The following is an 18,041-nucleotide window of genomic DNA, read 5'->3' on the forward strand; positions in this document are numbered from 1 at the left end:
TAAACGCCTTTCTTTCTGCATGATCATGAAAAATGATGTCTGTACAGTGGCATAACTGCAAGTGTGATCTGATTGTACAGGTACTGCCTTCTTGGAACAGGTGAAACTGAAAACAAATAAACGCACAAGTACACTTTGGTGAGCTTTGTAGTACCACAAATTGAATTGTTCCATTTTGAAGTCGGGTTTAGACTACTCTTCCACCAGTACCAGTCTTAATCCTTCCAGGGTTCTGAAGAATCAGTAGCATTGATTGCAAGAAGCAGACAACTCTGGGCAGGACACCAGTGCATTGGTAGACATGTAGTCTTATACTGGGAGGCACTTTTTTTTTTTAAAATATAAAATTTGTAAAAAGTATCAGGTACATTTGAAATTAAAATAATTAAATCATTTTTATCACAAGGCTGCAACGGAGCAAAATGTGGAAAAGTGAATGGGTCTAAACACTTTCTGAATTGAAAATGGCATGTAATAACAGTAAAAAGAAATTTAACGAAGACTATGCTACCATGTATATATCTACATATTATTTACCATGGAAAAGATCAAACTTTTACAAATGCTCTAACATTTGGGATTCAGTATGGCACGAAAGCATCCCAGAAGGTGCAAAATTTCTTACGGAATTCCTTTGTTGCATTTAAGTTGACTGTGAGGTTCATAAAAAGCCATGCATTTTGGAATGAGTATTGTGGCCAATAGACTGACTGGTTTAGCTTTGAGCAAGCAGGTAGTTTGTTGCTGTAATTTGTAGAATGGGATAGATCTCCCCTAGATAATGCAGGGCGTTTAATTACATTATTGCTAGACTGTGGATTGGGCTGGCCATAATGTGCAAAGTTACCCCAGAAACAGGCCATGCTGTCTGCTAGTGTCCTCTCCTCAGAAGTGAAAGTAAGATTTATCAGGCTGCAAGTATTCCAAAGGAAAGGCATGTCTGAGCCATGGCAGGCATGTTGGTAGCAGTAGGTCTTATTTCCCCAGGCACTTGCTATAGATGCCACCTGACTAAAAATGTAAAGCCAGGAAGAGGCTCCAGATTCAGCCATGTCCCTCATGACTCGACGACTTGGGCAAGTAAGTGCATAGTCTGAGACTACCTGTGAGACAGAAAATGAAACAGAAAAGAAGAGTTGGAGCACACTGCCCTTTCAGAATTTTGGTGATGCAAAAGACATTTTTTATATATCTGCAAGACCCCTTCATACCTGTGAAAGGAGAAGGCGCTGGTCCTGACTTTTCTGAGGTGGGTAACGAAGTAGAACCAATGGAGTGTGAATGTTGAAAGCAGCTAAAAGGTAAGCAACATACAATCCTCTAGAAAGCGGCTCGGACAGCAGTTCATATACAAACAGGTTAGCTTCCTCAGATGTAATGCCTGAAAAAGACACAATATAATATTGTGTTAAATATTTAATTTGCTTGGGCGGCACGGTGGGTAGCGCTGCTGCCTCGCAGTTTGGAGACCTGGGTTCACTTCCTATGTCCTCCCTGTGTGCAGTTTGCATGTTCTCCTCATGTCTGCATGGGTTTCCTCCCACAGTCCAAAGACATGCAAGTTAGGTGCATTGGTTATCCTAAATTGTCCCTAGTGTGTGCTTGGTGTGTGTGTGTGTGTGTGCCCTGCGGTGGGCTGGCACCCTGCCCAGGGTTTGTTTCCTGCCTTGCGCCCTGTGTTGGCTGGGATTGGCTCCAGCAGACCCCCATGACCCTGTAGTTTGGATATAGCAGGTTGGATAATGGATGGATGGATATTTAATATGCTTTCCTATATTAGCAACTCCTCTTAAACACTGCTCACCACTAACACTACCTATTTTGGAATATATGGACCAATTGGATAGACAATGATATGGGCAGCATGGCCATGATTTGTGTTTATCTGTTTTAAGTTTTCTTTTGTCACAACTTGTAAACTTGACTGGTTCAGGAGGAGATGCACTGCTACAAGTACACATCAGTGACAAGCTGGACTGGCCTAATAACACAAGAGAACTAAATAAGAGAGGGCAGAGCAGACTTTTTCTTCCTTTAAAATGAGTAGTCAGTCCTTTATGTGTTCTGCAACTCCGTGATGAACAGCATGATTTTCTATACTGTGGTGTGCTGAGCAGGTAACATCACTTCAAGAAAGGCCCATTAAATCAACCAGACGATAGAAGCCAGGCTTGCGACTCCGAGGGCAAAAAAAAAAAACTACTTAAAGTCGGGATTGCTTATTTGTTTTGTTTAAAGAAACACAGAGCCGTTATGCACTTGTGCATCCTTATCGGTAACAACGATTCTTAAATTACAGAGTTTGATTTACTGTGCAGGGAAACTCATAGGCAATCTCTGTGCGCCCAAGCCATTTCCTGCGCAGCTTCTCTCACACGTGAGAAGGACCCTGTGTCTAAACGTGGTGATCCCCGGAGACCTGAGGGCGATCGATCTATAGAATTGAGCAAGCCAGCTAAAGTTCAGTGTGGTGGCACAGCGATCGGCTGCAAAAAAAAAAAAAAAGCTGAGACTTCTATGAGGCAGGGTAGGCTTCTGATTAATTTGAGGACCAGCTTTATTAACAGGATCATGGGTCAAAATAAGCTATTATTTTTCCTTTTTATTAAGGGCTATAATTTTACCCGTATTTATGTTATACAGCAGGGTAATAGCCCTTGTGCATTGGAAAGTTTCCCTTTATTTATCATTATTTTTGAGAGCAACACCGCGGGTGGTACTTGCTCACTTGTGAACTGAGCCGTATTTTTGAATACACCTATTTTACACTGTAACTATTCATCACTTTAAGAAATGTTCCTTTTTTAACTGACCTGTTGTTGAATAAAATCGACCATTTACAGTGTATTTTGACATCAGCTGTCACTGCTGTGATAATTTCTTTTACTTCACACTTTATGTTTGGTTCCAAACTACCGACAAACCGTCTGACCCACAGTTGGCTTGTGACAGCTCAGAGCACAGCCTCATACTGCTTGAAGGTACTTGAGCAGAAAAGAATGAATACAAAACTGATGCCATTATGAACAAAAGCTGCACAGTATCTATCTATCTATCTATTGTCGACTATGGCCAACCAGTCATCCTGGCCAATACCCCCAGGCCGCCAGGTGGAGCCCTCCCTGCAGCATGGAGGTGCCCCGAATGACAGCAGGGAATTATAGACAATGGAGTTTTCATCCACAGCCCTGCTGGATACCACAGGGGCCACTAGAAGGCGCTGCAGGGAAGAACAACAAGTGTTTTACCTACAATCCGGAAGTGTGTCCTAGTCACATTGACAGAGGGAATGACATGCTTCTGGGTCGAAGAAGAGTTTTTATCTGACTTGGAAGTGTTACCGGTTACATGGACAAAGAGAGAAAACACTTCTGGATCAAGGACTATAAAGGAAATCCCAGACAAACGAGCTGAGCTGGGAGGAAGGGTGGCAACGCGTCTGGGAGAGTGGAGGATTTATTGATTATTGATTGTGTAGTGATTAATGAGTATAGTGGAGTGGAGGGTGCTTTGTGCACTTATTTGTCTAAGTAAAAATTATATTTGGACTTTTATCTGGTGTCTGGTGTCTGATCCAAGGGTTCAAGGGGACAAGCACCCCCTATCTGTCACACTATCTATCTATCTCATTCCAAGTACCTGTCATCCAGTGTATATATTTTATTTACACCATACTACTGTACATTATATTGATCTTTTCCAGTCTATATTCATCTTGTATTGTCTCTTTAAATACATTCCATGTGACCCTGAAATTATTCCACTCTTTGTCTTGACTGCTTGACCTGCTCTTTGTCTAATCGTTCCTAGCTCCTTTTTCCACTTCCTTCTAATACCCTTATTCTAGTTTATTCCACATGAACCCTATGAAAGTGACTTAAATCTCTGCAAATCCACCTTTTTAAGGCCTCTTTTAGCTTCTCCTCGTTTACTTAATTAGAAATATCTTTTAACAACTTTTTCCATTTAAATCTGCAGTACATCTTCCATCTCTTGTCAGGTTCACTCCTAGTGAATCTTATTGGCATCCCTACTTCAGTTAATGTGCAAATGGCTTTAACATAGTTCATCTTCTACTGCGTTTCATATGGCACATCATTACTGAATTAATTTGAATACAAAATAGGCAATAAAAATTGTACTGTTTTAGACCAGATTGCCAAATTCTCTGTAACAAATGGACTATTTTTTTTTAAAGTACAACTGTGGATAGTTCCATTGCTTTGTTTGGTACTCTGTGTCAATGTAAACCCAATATGGCTAAATGTTATAGAACATGTAAGCCAATTTGCATTAAGATGCTTGATTCAGCTAAAGAGAGTGGACAGACAGATACACTTGGTCACCAGTGCAATATGAAGATTGCTTTGTTACATCACAGAGCAGAGATGGAGACTTTACGGTCGCAAACCAGTATCTGAAGTTCTGACCTACCAGCCATGACAGGTTTGTGCTTCTGCCACATGCCTTTTGCAAAGGCATTAAATGTCTGTTCTTCGATAACTTCTCCATCAATAACTGGTCCCCATGGCTGAAAGGTTTCTAGCATACTTAACGGGGTGTGGATTTCTTTATCTAGGAAAATTTACATAGAGAGAGAAAAAGATGAGCAGCAAAACAGCCAACCTTTTGAAAACTTTGGGAATCTTTAGTAGAGGTTATCATCTTGGATAATTTAAAGATATTATTGTCAGTCTGACTGGTACAACACTGTTGCTTCATGGTCTTAAGACACTGAGCTCAAATTCTCACCTAGTCAGTGTTGGTATAGTGTTTGACCATTCTCTCTTTGTTGGTGATAGCTTTTCTGAGGGTTCTCTAATTTTCCATTTTTTGTTTAATGTCCAAAAATGGTTTATATTAGATGAAATGGTGACTCAAAATTAGTACCATATAAAAGAGCCCTGTGATAGACTGGCACAACTGGTTCCTACTGGTGATGCTCCAATCGATTGGCCACTGATCTAAATCAGCTGATTGTCACTCCAAATGACTCAATCAGTGATTAGTACATTGGCCCATTTCAAAAAGTGATTGTCTAAGCTTTTTTAGTTGTTGTGCTCCTTTAATTAAAGTATTGCAGTACCTGAAGAAGTCTGTGTACTTTTGCAGCCTGAGTTTTCTATAAACAGAGCAGCCAGACAGAAGTTATAAGGGAGAGAAGACTGGAATATTGTCTTTTATATTAAAGAAAGTGTAATAGTTAACTGAGAAAAATACATTGGAGGAGTCGTTGTGTGCATAGGGACAGAAGCATATGTTGCCATACTGAAGTTGAAGAAAAGAGAGGGGCATCTTGGAGGAAATTAAAAAAGAATATGCTTTAATGAGTTAAGACCTTTTCTTTGTATCCTTTAAGTAAAATGGAAACCCCTTATCTGAGTGTGGCTGCTGAGTGAGCTTGTGTTTAGAATAGCAGCTCACATTTTAATTAAAAAAAAATCGAACAAACAGCAGATTAAGAAGAATTTGCCTTCATTGCTTAGTAAACAGGCAGCACTGTGGCACAGTGGGTAGCGCTGCTGCTTCGCAGTTTGGAGACCCAGGTTCACTTCCTGGGTCCTCTCTGTGTGGAGTTTACATGTTCTCCCTGTGTCTGCGTGGGTTTCCTCAGGGTGCTCCGGTTTCCTCCCACAGTCCAAAGAAATGCATGTTAGGTGCAGGCGACTCTAAATTGTCTCTAGTGTGTGGGTGTCTGTGTGTGTGCCCTGTGGTGGGCTGGCGCCCTGGCCAGGGCTTGTTTCCTGCCTTGCGCCCTGTGCTGGCTGGGATTGACTCCAGCAGACCCACGTGACCCTGTAGTTAGAATATAGCGGGTTGGATAATGGATGAATGCTTAGTAAACAATTGGCTTGTTAGATTAACAGCCAAATGTGTCTATTTTATGTACAAGCCTGTTAAGCACGTTAACTTTGTGTCTTCTTGATAAACATCTTATGAACTTTATGACAAATATTTTGTTTTCTCTTATGCCATATGCATCATGGCTAAATATTTTGTGTATATGTTTTATTACTTTTAATATAGAAAATAAGGTTTCTATTCATCTGGTTGCATAGGAACTTTTAACAGTATAAAAGAGCCAAATTGTAATCAGCCAATTTTAGTAACATGAAATTAGTGAACTTTTACCACTGCACTATTTAAATAATCTTGAATGAATGCATCATGGTATAGCTTGGTAACCTGACTTGCCAGGGTCGCAAACTGCTTTAAAGAACTGTCCATCCAGCTTCTAAAATCATTGGGGCAGATGTTAGAGGAGAGCTGAATCCGTCCTCTCTGATGACAGCTATCCAGCTCACCGGCTGTTTTCACTTTTGCAATCTGTAAAGTGCTATTGGACCCTCACCACTTTCTTCAACCACTTCAGGAACAGCTTTTTCCTCAGGCCAAAAGCTCACTGAATTCTCAGTAGCTTGAACCTACCTGCTCTGCACTGTGTACTGTACCCATCTGCTGGTTTATATGTAATTGTGCTGTTCTTGTTATTTTTTTTACTCTTATTCACTGATTTTATTTATTTACAGTATTAATTTATTTATCTTCTGCTACTCTCTTTTATTTACTGTATTTGTAGCTGTGGTTTTCTAAATTTACCAAAGTTCCGAGGCCTTTAGTTTGCTTCATAGGATGATTCAAGCACCAGTGTGATGCGTGTTCAAAACAGTTCACACAAAAACAGAGAAAAAATGGTATTAAAGAAAAGTTCTAATTAAGGCTTCTATATCTTGTTTCATTCTTTAAGTTTGGTCATACAGTTGTGCTTGAGGCATGTTAGACATGTTAATACATTAGACTCATTAAACATGGTCAGAAAATTGTATGCCATCTCCTATTCTAACAGTCCATGCTAGCAGTGGGGTTATTTACTCACTGGGTTAATTAACATTCTGCTCTACAGATATAGTGTGAGAGGTGGTTGGCAGTTTATTCCGGCCAACACTCCCAAGCCGCTAGATGGAGTCCTCCCTGCAACATGGAGGTGCCCTGAATTCCCTCAGGGCATCATGGACAATGGAGTTCGGCTTCACAGCCCTGCTGGATACCGTGGGGGCTGCCAGGGGATGCTGCAGGGAGACACGATTGTTTCTATTATGGTCACGAGGACGGAAGAAATGAAGTACTTCCGGGCTGAAGAAAAATAAGAGTTTTCATTTGACCCGGAAGTGCTATGGAATCACATGGACTGAGGGACAGAAGCACTTCTGGGTCAAGGACTATTTAAAGGACTGTGGGAAACCCAGCAGACAGAGCTGGAGTTGGGAGGAAGTGTGACAGAGCTACTGGGAGGAGAGGAGGATTGATTATTGTAATTTTGTAGTGATTATTGTTTATTATTGAGTATTGTGGAGGTGGAGGTGCTTTGTGCACACTATTAAAGAAATTAAATTCATTTTTGATACTTTTACCTGGTGTCTGGACGTGTTGTCTGTGGGTTACACGGGGCAACAACGACCCCTAGTGTCACAATAGCCAAGAAAGTTCTATTTCATTTTAACGTACATGGGGTAAAAAGCTATACCATATTCTAGGCAGATATAAGAAACTGGTGTTCTATAAAAATTAAGCAAATACTTATATTAACTTTCTTAGATTGGCTCTTATACTATTTGTTTATACACACCACAACTGTAGCAAAACAGTTTCACTATGCTCTTGCAGTGTATGTGACAATAAAGATGTTTAATCTCTAAAATCTTATTGGAGCATCACTAGTTTCTTCCTTTTTCCTGATTCTGCCAACTCGAGTTCTTGTAACCCTAAATTCGATTGATTAGATTCAAAAATGAATAAATGGACGGATGGTTTATTGTTACCTTTATTCATTAGAACAAAAACATTTCTTTGCTTTGTATGCCAAATAATTAATCAAACCAATTCTATCTAAAGGTGCTTTTCAGTGTTTAAGAAAAAGAAAAATGAAAACTATAATTACAAGTAAGCTATAAGTTAACCTGCAGCCCTGCCATAAGAGCAAGAGCTTGAAAAGATGCCCTTTCAATCTGCTTCTCATATGTCAGACATTCAAAGTGCTCAGACCAACCTGCTTTTATCTGGGCATCAAGAATCTTTTCAGTTGTCAATGACAACATGCACTTCATATCCCCAAACAGGCATCCGGCAATTTTGAGAAATCGTGTCCCGATGACAGTAGCTTGCTTCCTGCATGCAGAATAAAGTAAAACAGTCAGACCACAGGAAACATGCTTCTGTAAGTTTCATGCCCTGTTTAGTACTACATCTTTGGGGATTGTTTCTTTTTGACAAAACAAGATGAAAAGGTAATTCTTACTTGGTTTTAAGTGGAAGAGCGAAGGGCAGACTGTGTATGATTGCTTGCTTGAAGAGGCTTTCACTGCTTCTAACAGTCAGATGAAGACCCACAGACTGTGCTCCGGCACTCTGGCCAAAGAGAGTAACCTAGAAATAAAAGAGAAAGACGAGGTGTGCCTTACCATCTGCAGCTCATGTCTTTTGCTCTGTAAGCAGATTATAAGTGCCATCAAGGTTGAAATGCCAGCTGAATGATACCTTTCTGGGATCTCCACCAAAGCTAGCAATGTTCATTTGCACCCAGGTCAGTGCCTTCTGTTGGTCCAGGAAGCCAAGGTTTCCAGAAATATCCTTACTTGAGTTCATACCAGTCACAAGAAAACCAAGTGCCCCTGAAAGACACCATCTGGTATTTTTGAAAAATTCTATTGCATAATAATAACAAATACCTTAATAATGCATACTGAAATTTTGTGTACATGAATAATTATATTCATATATTATGGCATAGTTCAATAAGATATGCACTCTGAGTTATAAAATAACAGGTCTCAAAAAGCTGGAGACGCATAATGGGGCACAAAAACATAACAAAAGTTATTATTCTAAGTCTGATAACTGCTAGTGACATAATTCTCCATTTGGGAAATGGGGATCATACAGTATGTCCTCCCCAAGCCTGCAATAAAGTACAGGTAATGCAAGCCAAAGACCGTTCTTTCACCTCTTAAATAATTACAGTTTTCCATGAATTTTTTTTTTAAAGTCACATATTTTCTTCGTACTCTGCTTATCCATGATGAATTTTAAAATTGCCTTGTTATTATAGTGAGATGAAGGATTTGGCTTTAATATAAAGTGTATGACTTTATGTTTTTAATATACAGTGGATTCAGAGAGTATTCAGTCCCCTTCATTTTCTTCACATTTTATTGTTCTGTAGATCTAATTTTAAATTGATAATTTTGCCATTTTTGCCCATCAATCTACACTCAACCCATAATGACAAAGTGATACCATGTGTTAGAAAGATATGTAAGTTTTTTAAAAATTAAAAACTGAAATCTCTCATTTATATACAGTAATCCCTCCTCGATCGCGGGGGTTGCGTTCCAGAACCCCCCGCGATAGACGAAAATCCGCGAAGTAGAAACCATATGTTTGTATGGTTATTTTTATATATTTTAAGCCCTTATAAACTCTCCCACCCTGTTAACATTATTAGAGCCCTCTAGACATGAAATAACACCCTTTAGTCAAAAGTTTAAACTGTGCTTCATGACAAGACAGAGATGACAGTTCTTTCTCACAATTAAAAGAATGCAAATAGATCTTCTTTTCTTCAGGAGCAGAGAATTTCAGAGGGAGAGAGAGAGAGAGCAAAGAAAAGCAAACAATCAAAAAATCAATACTTGTGCTTTTAAGTTTGCCGCGGCATTTTTTAGAGGAGCGTTAGTATCTTCTAAGCAAACAGCCTCTGTGCAAACAGCCCCTCTGCTCACATCTCCTCCGTCAGGCGCAGAGAACGTCAGAGAGAGAGAGCGAGATTAAAGCAACAATCAAAAAATCAATACGTGTGCTTTTAAATATGCCGAGCACCGCAATAAAGCGGCATTTTTTTAGAGGTGCGTCAGTATCTTTTAAGCAAACAGCCTCTGTGCAAACAGCCCCTCCGTCAGGCGCAGAGAATGTCAGAGAGGGTGAGAGAGAGGCAGAGACAAGCAAACAATCAAGCTCCGCGCGGGATGCATATCTTATAGCATTGAGGAGTTTTAGTTAACATGTAATACATGCTCTGATTGGGTAGCTTCTAAGCCATCCGCCAATAGCGTCCCTTGTATGAAATCAACAGGGCAAACAAACTGAAGAAGCGCGTAGCATAAATTAAAAGACCCATTGTCTGCAGAAATCCGCGAACCAGCGAAAAATCTGTGATATATATTTAGATGTGCTTACATTTAAAATCCGCGATAGAGTGAAACCGCGAAAGTCGAAGCACGATATAGCGAGGGATTACTGTAAGCAGTCAGACCCTTTGCTGTGGAACTCCAACTGCATCAAGTTTGATTTAATGATCCTTGAGATGTGTATAGAACTTCATTGGGGTCTGCTTGTGGCAAACTGAATTGACTGGAGAACGTTTAGAAAGACACACTCCTATGCATATAATGTCCCACAACTGCACGGTAGGAGAAAAATCAAGCAATTAAGTTCAAGGAACTCTCTGTAGACCTCTTTGATCAAATTGTGATGAGGCAGAGGTCAGGACAAGAGTACAAAACTATTTATAAAGTTTTGCGTGTTTCCAGAAGCAAAATGGTCTCAATAATTGAGAAATGGAAGAAGTTTGTAAACACTAGAACTCTTCCTATAGTTGACTGAGCAAGAATTTTCTTGTTCAGAGAGTTGACCAAGAAACCAATGGTTACTATAACAGAGCTTCAGAAGTCCTCTACTGAAGTTTCATAGTCAGGATCAAGAAAAGACAGGTTATTCTTTAGATATATACACATATATATAGTGGCAGATGGTCAGGACCCATGCCCGGTTGGGATGGCCCTTTGACTCTGGATTCGGGGGAGCAGTCATGTGATGCAGACTAAATCCCCCGGAAAACTTGTTGGCAGCCCCCCTGGGTTGCATCGGGGCCAATAGTTTGGGACACCGGAGCTCATTCCTGTTGGGCTCTGTGGCCACCGCCAGGGGGAGCTGCACGGCCTAACGAGCCCATCTGGGCGGGAATGAAGCCACACCTAGAGGTGCAGCCAGAAGTAGGTCAATGAGCACCTGCAGCACTTCCTGGTGGGCTATAAAAGAGGCCGACAGTCACCACTCCAGGCGCCAGTCAGGAGGAGGATGACAAAGCTGCCTTGGAAGAGAAAGAGGAGTGTTTTGTGGTGTGTTTTTTCATTTTTTTTTTGGTGTTTTTGGGGACTGTGTTGTACCTGTGGGACACGGGGAAGAAGTGCCCACAGGTGAATAAAATAAATCTTTTTGTTCATTTATACATGCCTCTGCTGTCCGTCTGTGTCGGGTCGATGCCTATATAGCACCTTTGCCACAATATATACATAATAAATATATATATATATATATATATATATATATATATATATATATATATATATACACACCCACACATACTAGCAGTGTAAGCCTGTGCTGTTAAATTCCCAGGGCCCTAGAAACTATTGAAATTGTCAGAAAAAAATTGAAATCTAGAGATGTCCTACGAGGATTTGTTTTGCTGATGTGCTCGCATCGCTTGTGTATTAGCGGGGAGGAAAAGTAAAAGGGATACCATTTTGCTGATGTTAGCGGCTAATTGACTTTGTCTTTCTTCTGAGGTTTCGTTTTGCTGACATGCTGGCCTTGCTTGTGTTATTAGTGGCTAAGTGAGTTTTCTATTTTCTCAGAGGTGGAGCCCTTACCCCGACTCAACCTCTCACTTCGAGGCTGGACAGACACACACACACACACTTCCACGCGTTGATGTTTATATAGGTGTGTGTGTATATGTATGTGTGTGTATATATATATATATATATATATATATATATATATATATATATATATATATATATACAGTATATATATATTGTCACACATGCGCATGGGAGGCAGCTAAAGGGCTTGAGTGTCGGCAGAGTGCACTGACTCTTTTTCTCCCTTTCCTGTAGGCCATTCCCGGGAGATTCCACCTGGCTCTTTTTTTTTATTATTTTTTTATTAATTTTATTGCAATCCATACAAAGCAATCAAGTTTTTACAAAAAGAATAATTAAGTTAAGAACATATCGATCCCCACCCCTGAGAGAGAGAGCAAGCCAAACAGCGTTAAATTTAAGGCTTGTAAACATACCTAAATTAATAAATTATCTGTGCTTTATGAGCTTATTTTAAAATATTACTGATTAGATCCTGCCATGTTTTGAAAAAGTCTGTACGGATCCTCTAACTGAGTATTTGATTTTTTCCAATTTCAAATTATATAACACATCGGTTTCCCACTGACTTAAAAGAGGAGAGTTTGGGTTCTTCCAGTTTATCAGAATGAGTCTGCGTGCCAACAGTGTAGTGAATGCAATCACAATTTGTTTGTCTTTCTCCACTTTAAGCCCCTCAGGAAGAACCCCAAACACAGTTGTTAATGGGTTAGGAGGGATTGTTCCGTCACTTGACGTCACTTCCGGGACCGAGCCAATGGAAGTAGACCTTACCGGCTCCAGCCCCTGTGATGTCACGTTTGGGCTCGAACCAATGGTTGAAGAACATGGGCCCAATCCTTATGACCTCACTTCCTGTCTTCCCCTTTAAAAGCCTTATTTTGGTCTTGTTTTGGACTCAATTGTATGCACTTCATTGCTGTTTATTTTGATAAATAACGACTTTTGCAGCCAGGATACCAGAATATACGGGTGGCTGCCCCAAACCTTCATCCGAGTATGTCTCATCTTTGTGACTATATATATATATATATATATATATATATATATATATATATATATAGGTGCCAGTGTAACTAAACACCTCTTGATTGGGGACATGAGTTAACATTTATTTATTTAAAGGATGTCTCACATGTACAGTAGTGAAATAAGACACAGAAGAAAAAAATTGAAAGGGGGTAATGGCATAGTGGCAGAAGGCCAGGAATTTTACTCCAATCTGTCAGTAGCAGCAGAGGCTTTCCATGTGTAACATATGGGAGTCTGCTTTCTTTAATGGAGGGTATGCAGCATAAACAGTAAATCACCATGAAATATTGGCCCTGGAATGCTGGAACACCTAAGGTAGCCAGAAGGTGACCTAATTGGATAACTGCAGGACTTTAAAAGGATATTACTGATCCCAGAAATAATGTCAAGGTGGAGTGTGTGTGTTTATTTTAAGCAGACAATCATTATTAATTTGAAAACAGGCAATGGCTGTTTAGTTTACAGTATCAGCAACTATTGTACATTAATTAACGAGGCCAGAGGATCACATACATAAAAGTACAACAATTTCACATGTACACAAATGTATGCACATTTAGTAAGTTGTAATAAACAAGCACTCTGATCCCTACCAGCCATATCCTTTTTAACACTGTTGATTTCCTAAGTCTAGTAACATAACATCACATAACATTGTCAAGCACATTTAATCTAATTCAGGATTGAAGGTACCAGTGCCTGTCCCAATAGCATTGTGAGCAAGGTAGGGAGTGAGTCTGTACAAGGTGCCAGTCTATCACAGGGATTATTCACACATACCCACTCTTACTGAAGTTTAGGTTCACAAATTAATCTAATATCTGCACCATTTCAGAAGTTGGGGGGGAAAACCACAATTCTTATTAAAAAACTCATACAAGACATGGAGGAAATGTGCAAACTACACACAGACAATGACAGGATTTTAAATAAAGGATGCTAAAAACATGTAGCATGAGCTGTAATAACTGTGCCAACATGATGCCCATTCTTAACGGTTGGTTCACTCTTTTTTTTCTTAACATAGCATATGCCCCATTTAACCCTCCGGGACCTACCCAGGCGATAGTTAATGGTCACTACAACAGTATTTGTGGAGTTTGCCAGGAAGCGTCCATCATATAGTAGTGCTGAGCCAGTTCCATCATGGAAGTTACCTCCATGAATCCACACCATGACAGGCAGAGAAGGGTATTTGGGTGCAGGAGTGAGGCTTGTAGTCAATGGAACAAAAACATTCAAGTAGAGGCAGTCTTCACTTATCTACAAAAAGATATGTTATCAGTATTGAAGAATTTACAAAAAAACAGGTAATAAAAGACTGTATAACAGTGGTTAGAAATGTTGTGCATAGTCTTTGATTCCAGTCCTGTTCCGTTTAATGTCTGCTATAAAATTGCCTTAATGATATCTGGGTTCCTATTTTGTGGAAACTGAAATTATATATATATATATATATATATATATATATATATATATATATATATATATATATATATAATTTCATTTATATATATTTTAATTTCATTTATATATATATATTTTAATTTTATACAGTATAAATATATATTTATATATATTGTATCATTTTGAATGATCTACTGACACTAGTGATTTACCTACTTATGTAAATATGCCAGTTCTTTTTTTTTTGTCATGCATCAGTTCAGTAACAGGCATTTCAGAATATTGATACTCATAAAGGTAAACACCAACAGAGGGTGATCAGATGGAGAGCATATAGTAGAAAAACACAAAACCCGCTCTCTTTGAGTCTGTCAATGCAAATTTTAACTCTGGCTATAGGGATGAGTGGTTCACCAATCACTTCTGACTCCCCTTCCTTTCTTTCTCTTGACGCAGATTTCTTCCACCTGCCACTAAGCATTTACCCCAACTCTGTCTTGGCTGGCCTGGTTTAAGAAACCTTAAAATGACCTGTTATAGGATTATATAGGAATTACCCAAACACTCCCACAAGGGACTGAGTGACCGAGGCTAAAAGCTGTTATAAAATGAAAGTGTAATTAAAAAAGCAAACATATGGCATACTGACACTGGTTTTAAACATGTTTTGTTCTTAAAAGAAATTCACCTGAAAGTTCCATAATTTCAAATTTCCTTTATGAGAAAGGCTTTGCACTCATCAGATGTTACCCTTACTCCAATACCTTGATCCTCTGTCACACATCTTCAGGTTCTGCTTACCTGTTTAGGACATGCAAATACCAACTGCTTACAGAGCTGTTGGCACCCTGGCCGAGGAAAGGTTCCATCATATATTCCATGCCAGGGAGACACATCTTGAGGTGGCTTCCAACGATGCCAACCAGTGGGAGCATCTGCATAGGGAATTCCCCAAAAACTCTGAGAGTGGGATGTTCGAACTCCTTTGATCAAACCTAGAGGAGTTTGGACCAGAAGGAAGTCAACAGTCTGACTGACACCCAATTCACAGGCAGCAAGGATCAGCACAAACCGCAAAGAAAGGGACATTTCCACACTTAGTGATGTACATCAAGTTTCTGAATCCCTCCAGAAAATTCCAGACTTTCTTTTGTACTTGATTAGGATAAGAAAGTTAAATACTCACAGGAATTTATGGGGTTGGGGAATTTCAGTATGAAAATTAGGTCATTAGGCAACTTTAAGAGGTTTATGTGAAGAAATGCAGAAAATTTAGTATGATTTCCAAGAGAGTTTCATTTTGTCTGCACATATTGTCCATAAATTAAAGAAATGTCTAGGACAGGATTTAAAGATTGTTTTTAATTTTAGACTGGGAGGAGGTGTTGGATGTGGTTGTTGCTTTTCTGCAATGCCTGATATTAAATTAAATATAAAAGTTATAATGATTATAATAGCTTTCTTTTTTCACATAATCTTTGTTTAACAAACACTCTCCATTTTGCAAATCCTGCTAAAGTGTACTTTTTGTGTAAGTAGCAGCCTACTGGATACTGAAATGCAGAAAGTACTGTTCATTAGTTTTGTTGATAAGTTTGGCAAGTTTAATAGAAAATGACATACATGAAACATTTTGGGAACAATGTTTTCATTAAAGCATGATTCAATTTAATCTCCATTCATCCATCCACTTTCTGATCCTCTTTATCCAATTATGCGGTTGTGGAGGCTGGAGCTCATCCTGGCAGCATCAGGTGCAAAGTAGTGAACAACCCTGGAGAGGCCCAGCTCTTGATAATATTCAACCAAGACTACCAGTTTAGCCACAGGTATTACTTGGGCATCAAACCTTTGCAGTATGTTGTGCATAATAATTACAAGAGAAAGCAGTATCATAAATGAAGCAGGCAGAATCTGTTAACAAAGTAAAGCAGGAACTACTTCACTGTAAGAATCTGATAACCTTTCTCATATATTGATGACATACATATTACCATGTTCTCATTTAAGTAAAAAGTTTTTTTTGTTTTAATTGTGCTTGTTTTCATCATATTGTTTGGTAGGAGTATATGTTGAATCATATAATCTTCTAGCAACATGCTTTGTGAAGTAACCATTACTGATAGCAATATTGGCAGGTATAAATGTAATAAAAAATAAAGTTAATTTCCTAGTGATGCCATTCTTCTAGCTAGTCAGTTCATGAATGAATAATCTATCCTTGCTTACCATTAATACTTGATTTTAAGGCAAGCATTGTTAATATCACAGTTAGAAAATAGAATAGCAAGAAATTATAGGTATTGTTTTTTTGTATACATTTTCATTTTACTTCTGTGTGAATTATTCTGGTCTATATAATGATGTGTAAATCTTGCACAATAAGTGCAATCTTATAGCAGGATACAAATAGAATAAAATATAGACTAAATGTTTGATGAGGGAGAATAAAAAGTCTAAAGTACACTGAAGCAAATTAAAAGAATTGTTCTGGGCCAAAGTGCTTGGATGTTGTGCCCCACTCTACCCGTTAGAATAGCTTATTCACTTACAAGTTTAAATATTGTACATTCAAACATCCCTCTTCTCACCTCCCTACTGTCTTGTCTCTCTCCACCTCGGTTTTTTTTCCTATTACCAATTGAGACTTTGCTACAAACTCTTTTTATTGAGCCAATACTCAAAGTACATATCTATGAGGCAGATTTAACCCTTTCCTGCTTTGATCTTTTCAGTCCAGGAGCGTGTTCTGTCAGTTACCCATACTATTTCTATGACAGACCACCTCCTAGGTGTTCTGGCATTCCCAAAGTGTCTCTCTGTCTCTCTTCTAACGTGAAGGATTTTATAGGTTCCAGCACCATTTTTATGGTGTACCTGTCCTTCCAGACAGTCCTTTATGACTGAAAGCACATCTCCATGAAAACTCATGCATAAAAGAAAGATTCTTAAAATGATTCTGAAAATTGTATTATAAAATCAACCAAGAGAGAGAATAACTCCTTTCAAGATAGCAAAGTTTCACAGGTTCAATCACCCTAAAACTGCTAACTGTATTCTGTCAGTTCTCATTTCTTCAAAGACTTTCCTACTAATCTACTTGCATATAATGATAAAGATTGTCATCTTATTCTTTTAAAGAAATTACAAATGGCAAAATTCATTAATATTTATAATTAATAAATAAAGCGGCATAGTGGTGGCACTGCTGCCTCGCAGTTAGGAGACCTGGATTCGCTTCCTGGGTCCTCCCTGTGTGGAGTTTGCATGTTCTCCCCATGTTTGTGTGGGTTTCCTCCTGGTGCTCCGGTATCCTCCCACTGCCCAAAGACATGCAAGTTAGGTGCATTGGCGATTGTAAATTGTCCCTGGTGTGTGCTTGGTGTGTGTGTGTGCCCTGCGGTGGGCTGGCACCCTGCCCAAAGAATTTGTTCCTGCCTTGAGCCCTGTACTGGCTGGGATTGGCTCCAGTAGACCCCTGTGACCCTGTGTTATGATATAGCGAGTTGGACAATGGATGGATGGAAAATGAAGTCATTAATGAAAAAAGCTTAAGCAAAAGTCACCCTCAAATAAGTTATATATCCTCTAAAATGGTCCATTTTTGAGTGCCTGGCAAGTTAGTCTTATTAACTATAAACTGTCTCTGTCATGGCTTATTTCATGAATCCCTTTTGAAAGTAATGGTCTCCAGGAATCTTACTCTTTTTTTTTTTTTTTATCTTTTTGTACTGATGAATTGCACTTCTCAATATGATGTGGTAAGTCCTTTTGGTTCTCATTGTATGGGGATTAAAGTTCATTATTTTGGACACTCGAGAGGGTATGACATGGAGAACAATTTCAACCTCCTCTGTTGAGCAATTTCAATATGCATCA

General features: G+C 39.0%; 1 protein-coding gene across 1 annotated transcript; it reads right to left on the reverse strand.

The window, feature by feature from the left end:
- Nucleotides 1-581: 581 nt before the first annotated feature.
- LOC120536338 (crystal protein-like) lies at nucleotides 582-15,251 on the reverse strand. Its single transcript, XM_039764664.1, has 8 exons — nucleotides 14,964-15,251; nucleotides 13,814-14,018; nucleotides 8,536-8,669; nucleotides 8,297-8,424; nucleotides 8,048-8,166; nucleotides 4,435-4,575; nucleotides 1,212-1,381; nucleotides 582-1,103 (listed from the first exon to the last, which is right to left on the reverse strand). Exons 1-8 carry the CDS (start codon nucleotides 15,249-15,251, stop codon nucleotides 582-584), a joined length of 1,707 nt encoding a protein of 568 aa, XP_039620598.1.
- Between the last annotated feature and the right edge of the window lie 2,790 nt (nucleotides 15,252-18,041).

This window comes from Polypterus senegalus, chromosome 10 (genome assembly GCF_016835505.1).
Source record: "Polypterus senegalus isolate Bchr_013 chromosome 10, ASM1683550v1, whole genome shotgun sequence".
NCBI lineage: Eukaryota > Metazoa > Chordata > Cladistia > Polypteriformes > Polypteridae > Polypterus > Polypterus senegalus.

Bases quoted from the DNA above. Each gene is read 5' to 3' on its own strand.
- LOC120536338 (XM_039764664.1), bottom strand. From the start codon at position 15,251: ATGTCCCTTTCTTTGCGGTTTGTGCTGATCCTTGCTGCCTGTGAATTG. The intron at 8,425-8,535 runs GTATCATTCAGC...TTTTATTTCTAG, and splicing joins TTGGTGGAGATCCCAGAAAG to GTTACTCTCTTTGGCCAGAG. The intron at 1,104-1,211 runs GTATGAAGGGGT...TCTGTCTCACAG, and splicing joins AGCGCCTTCTCCTTTCACAG to GTAGTCTCAGACTATGCACT.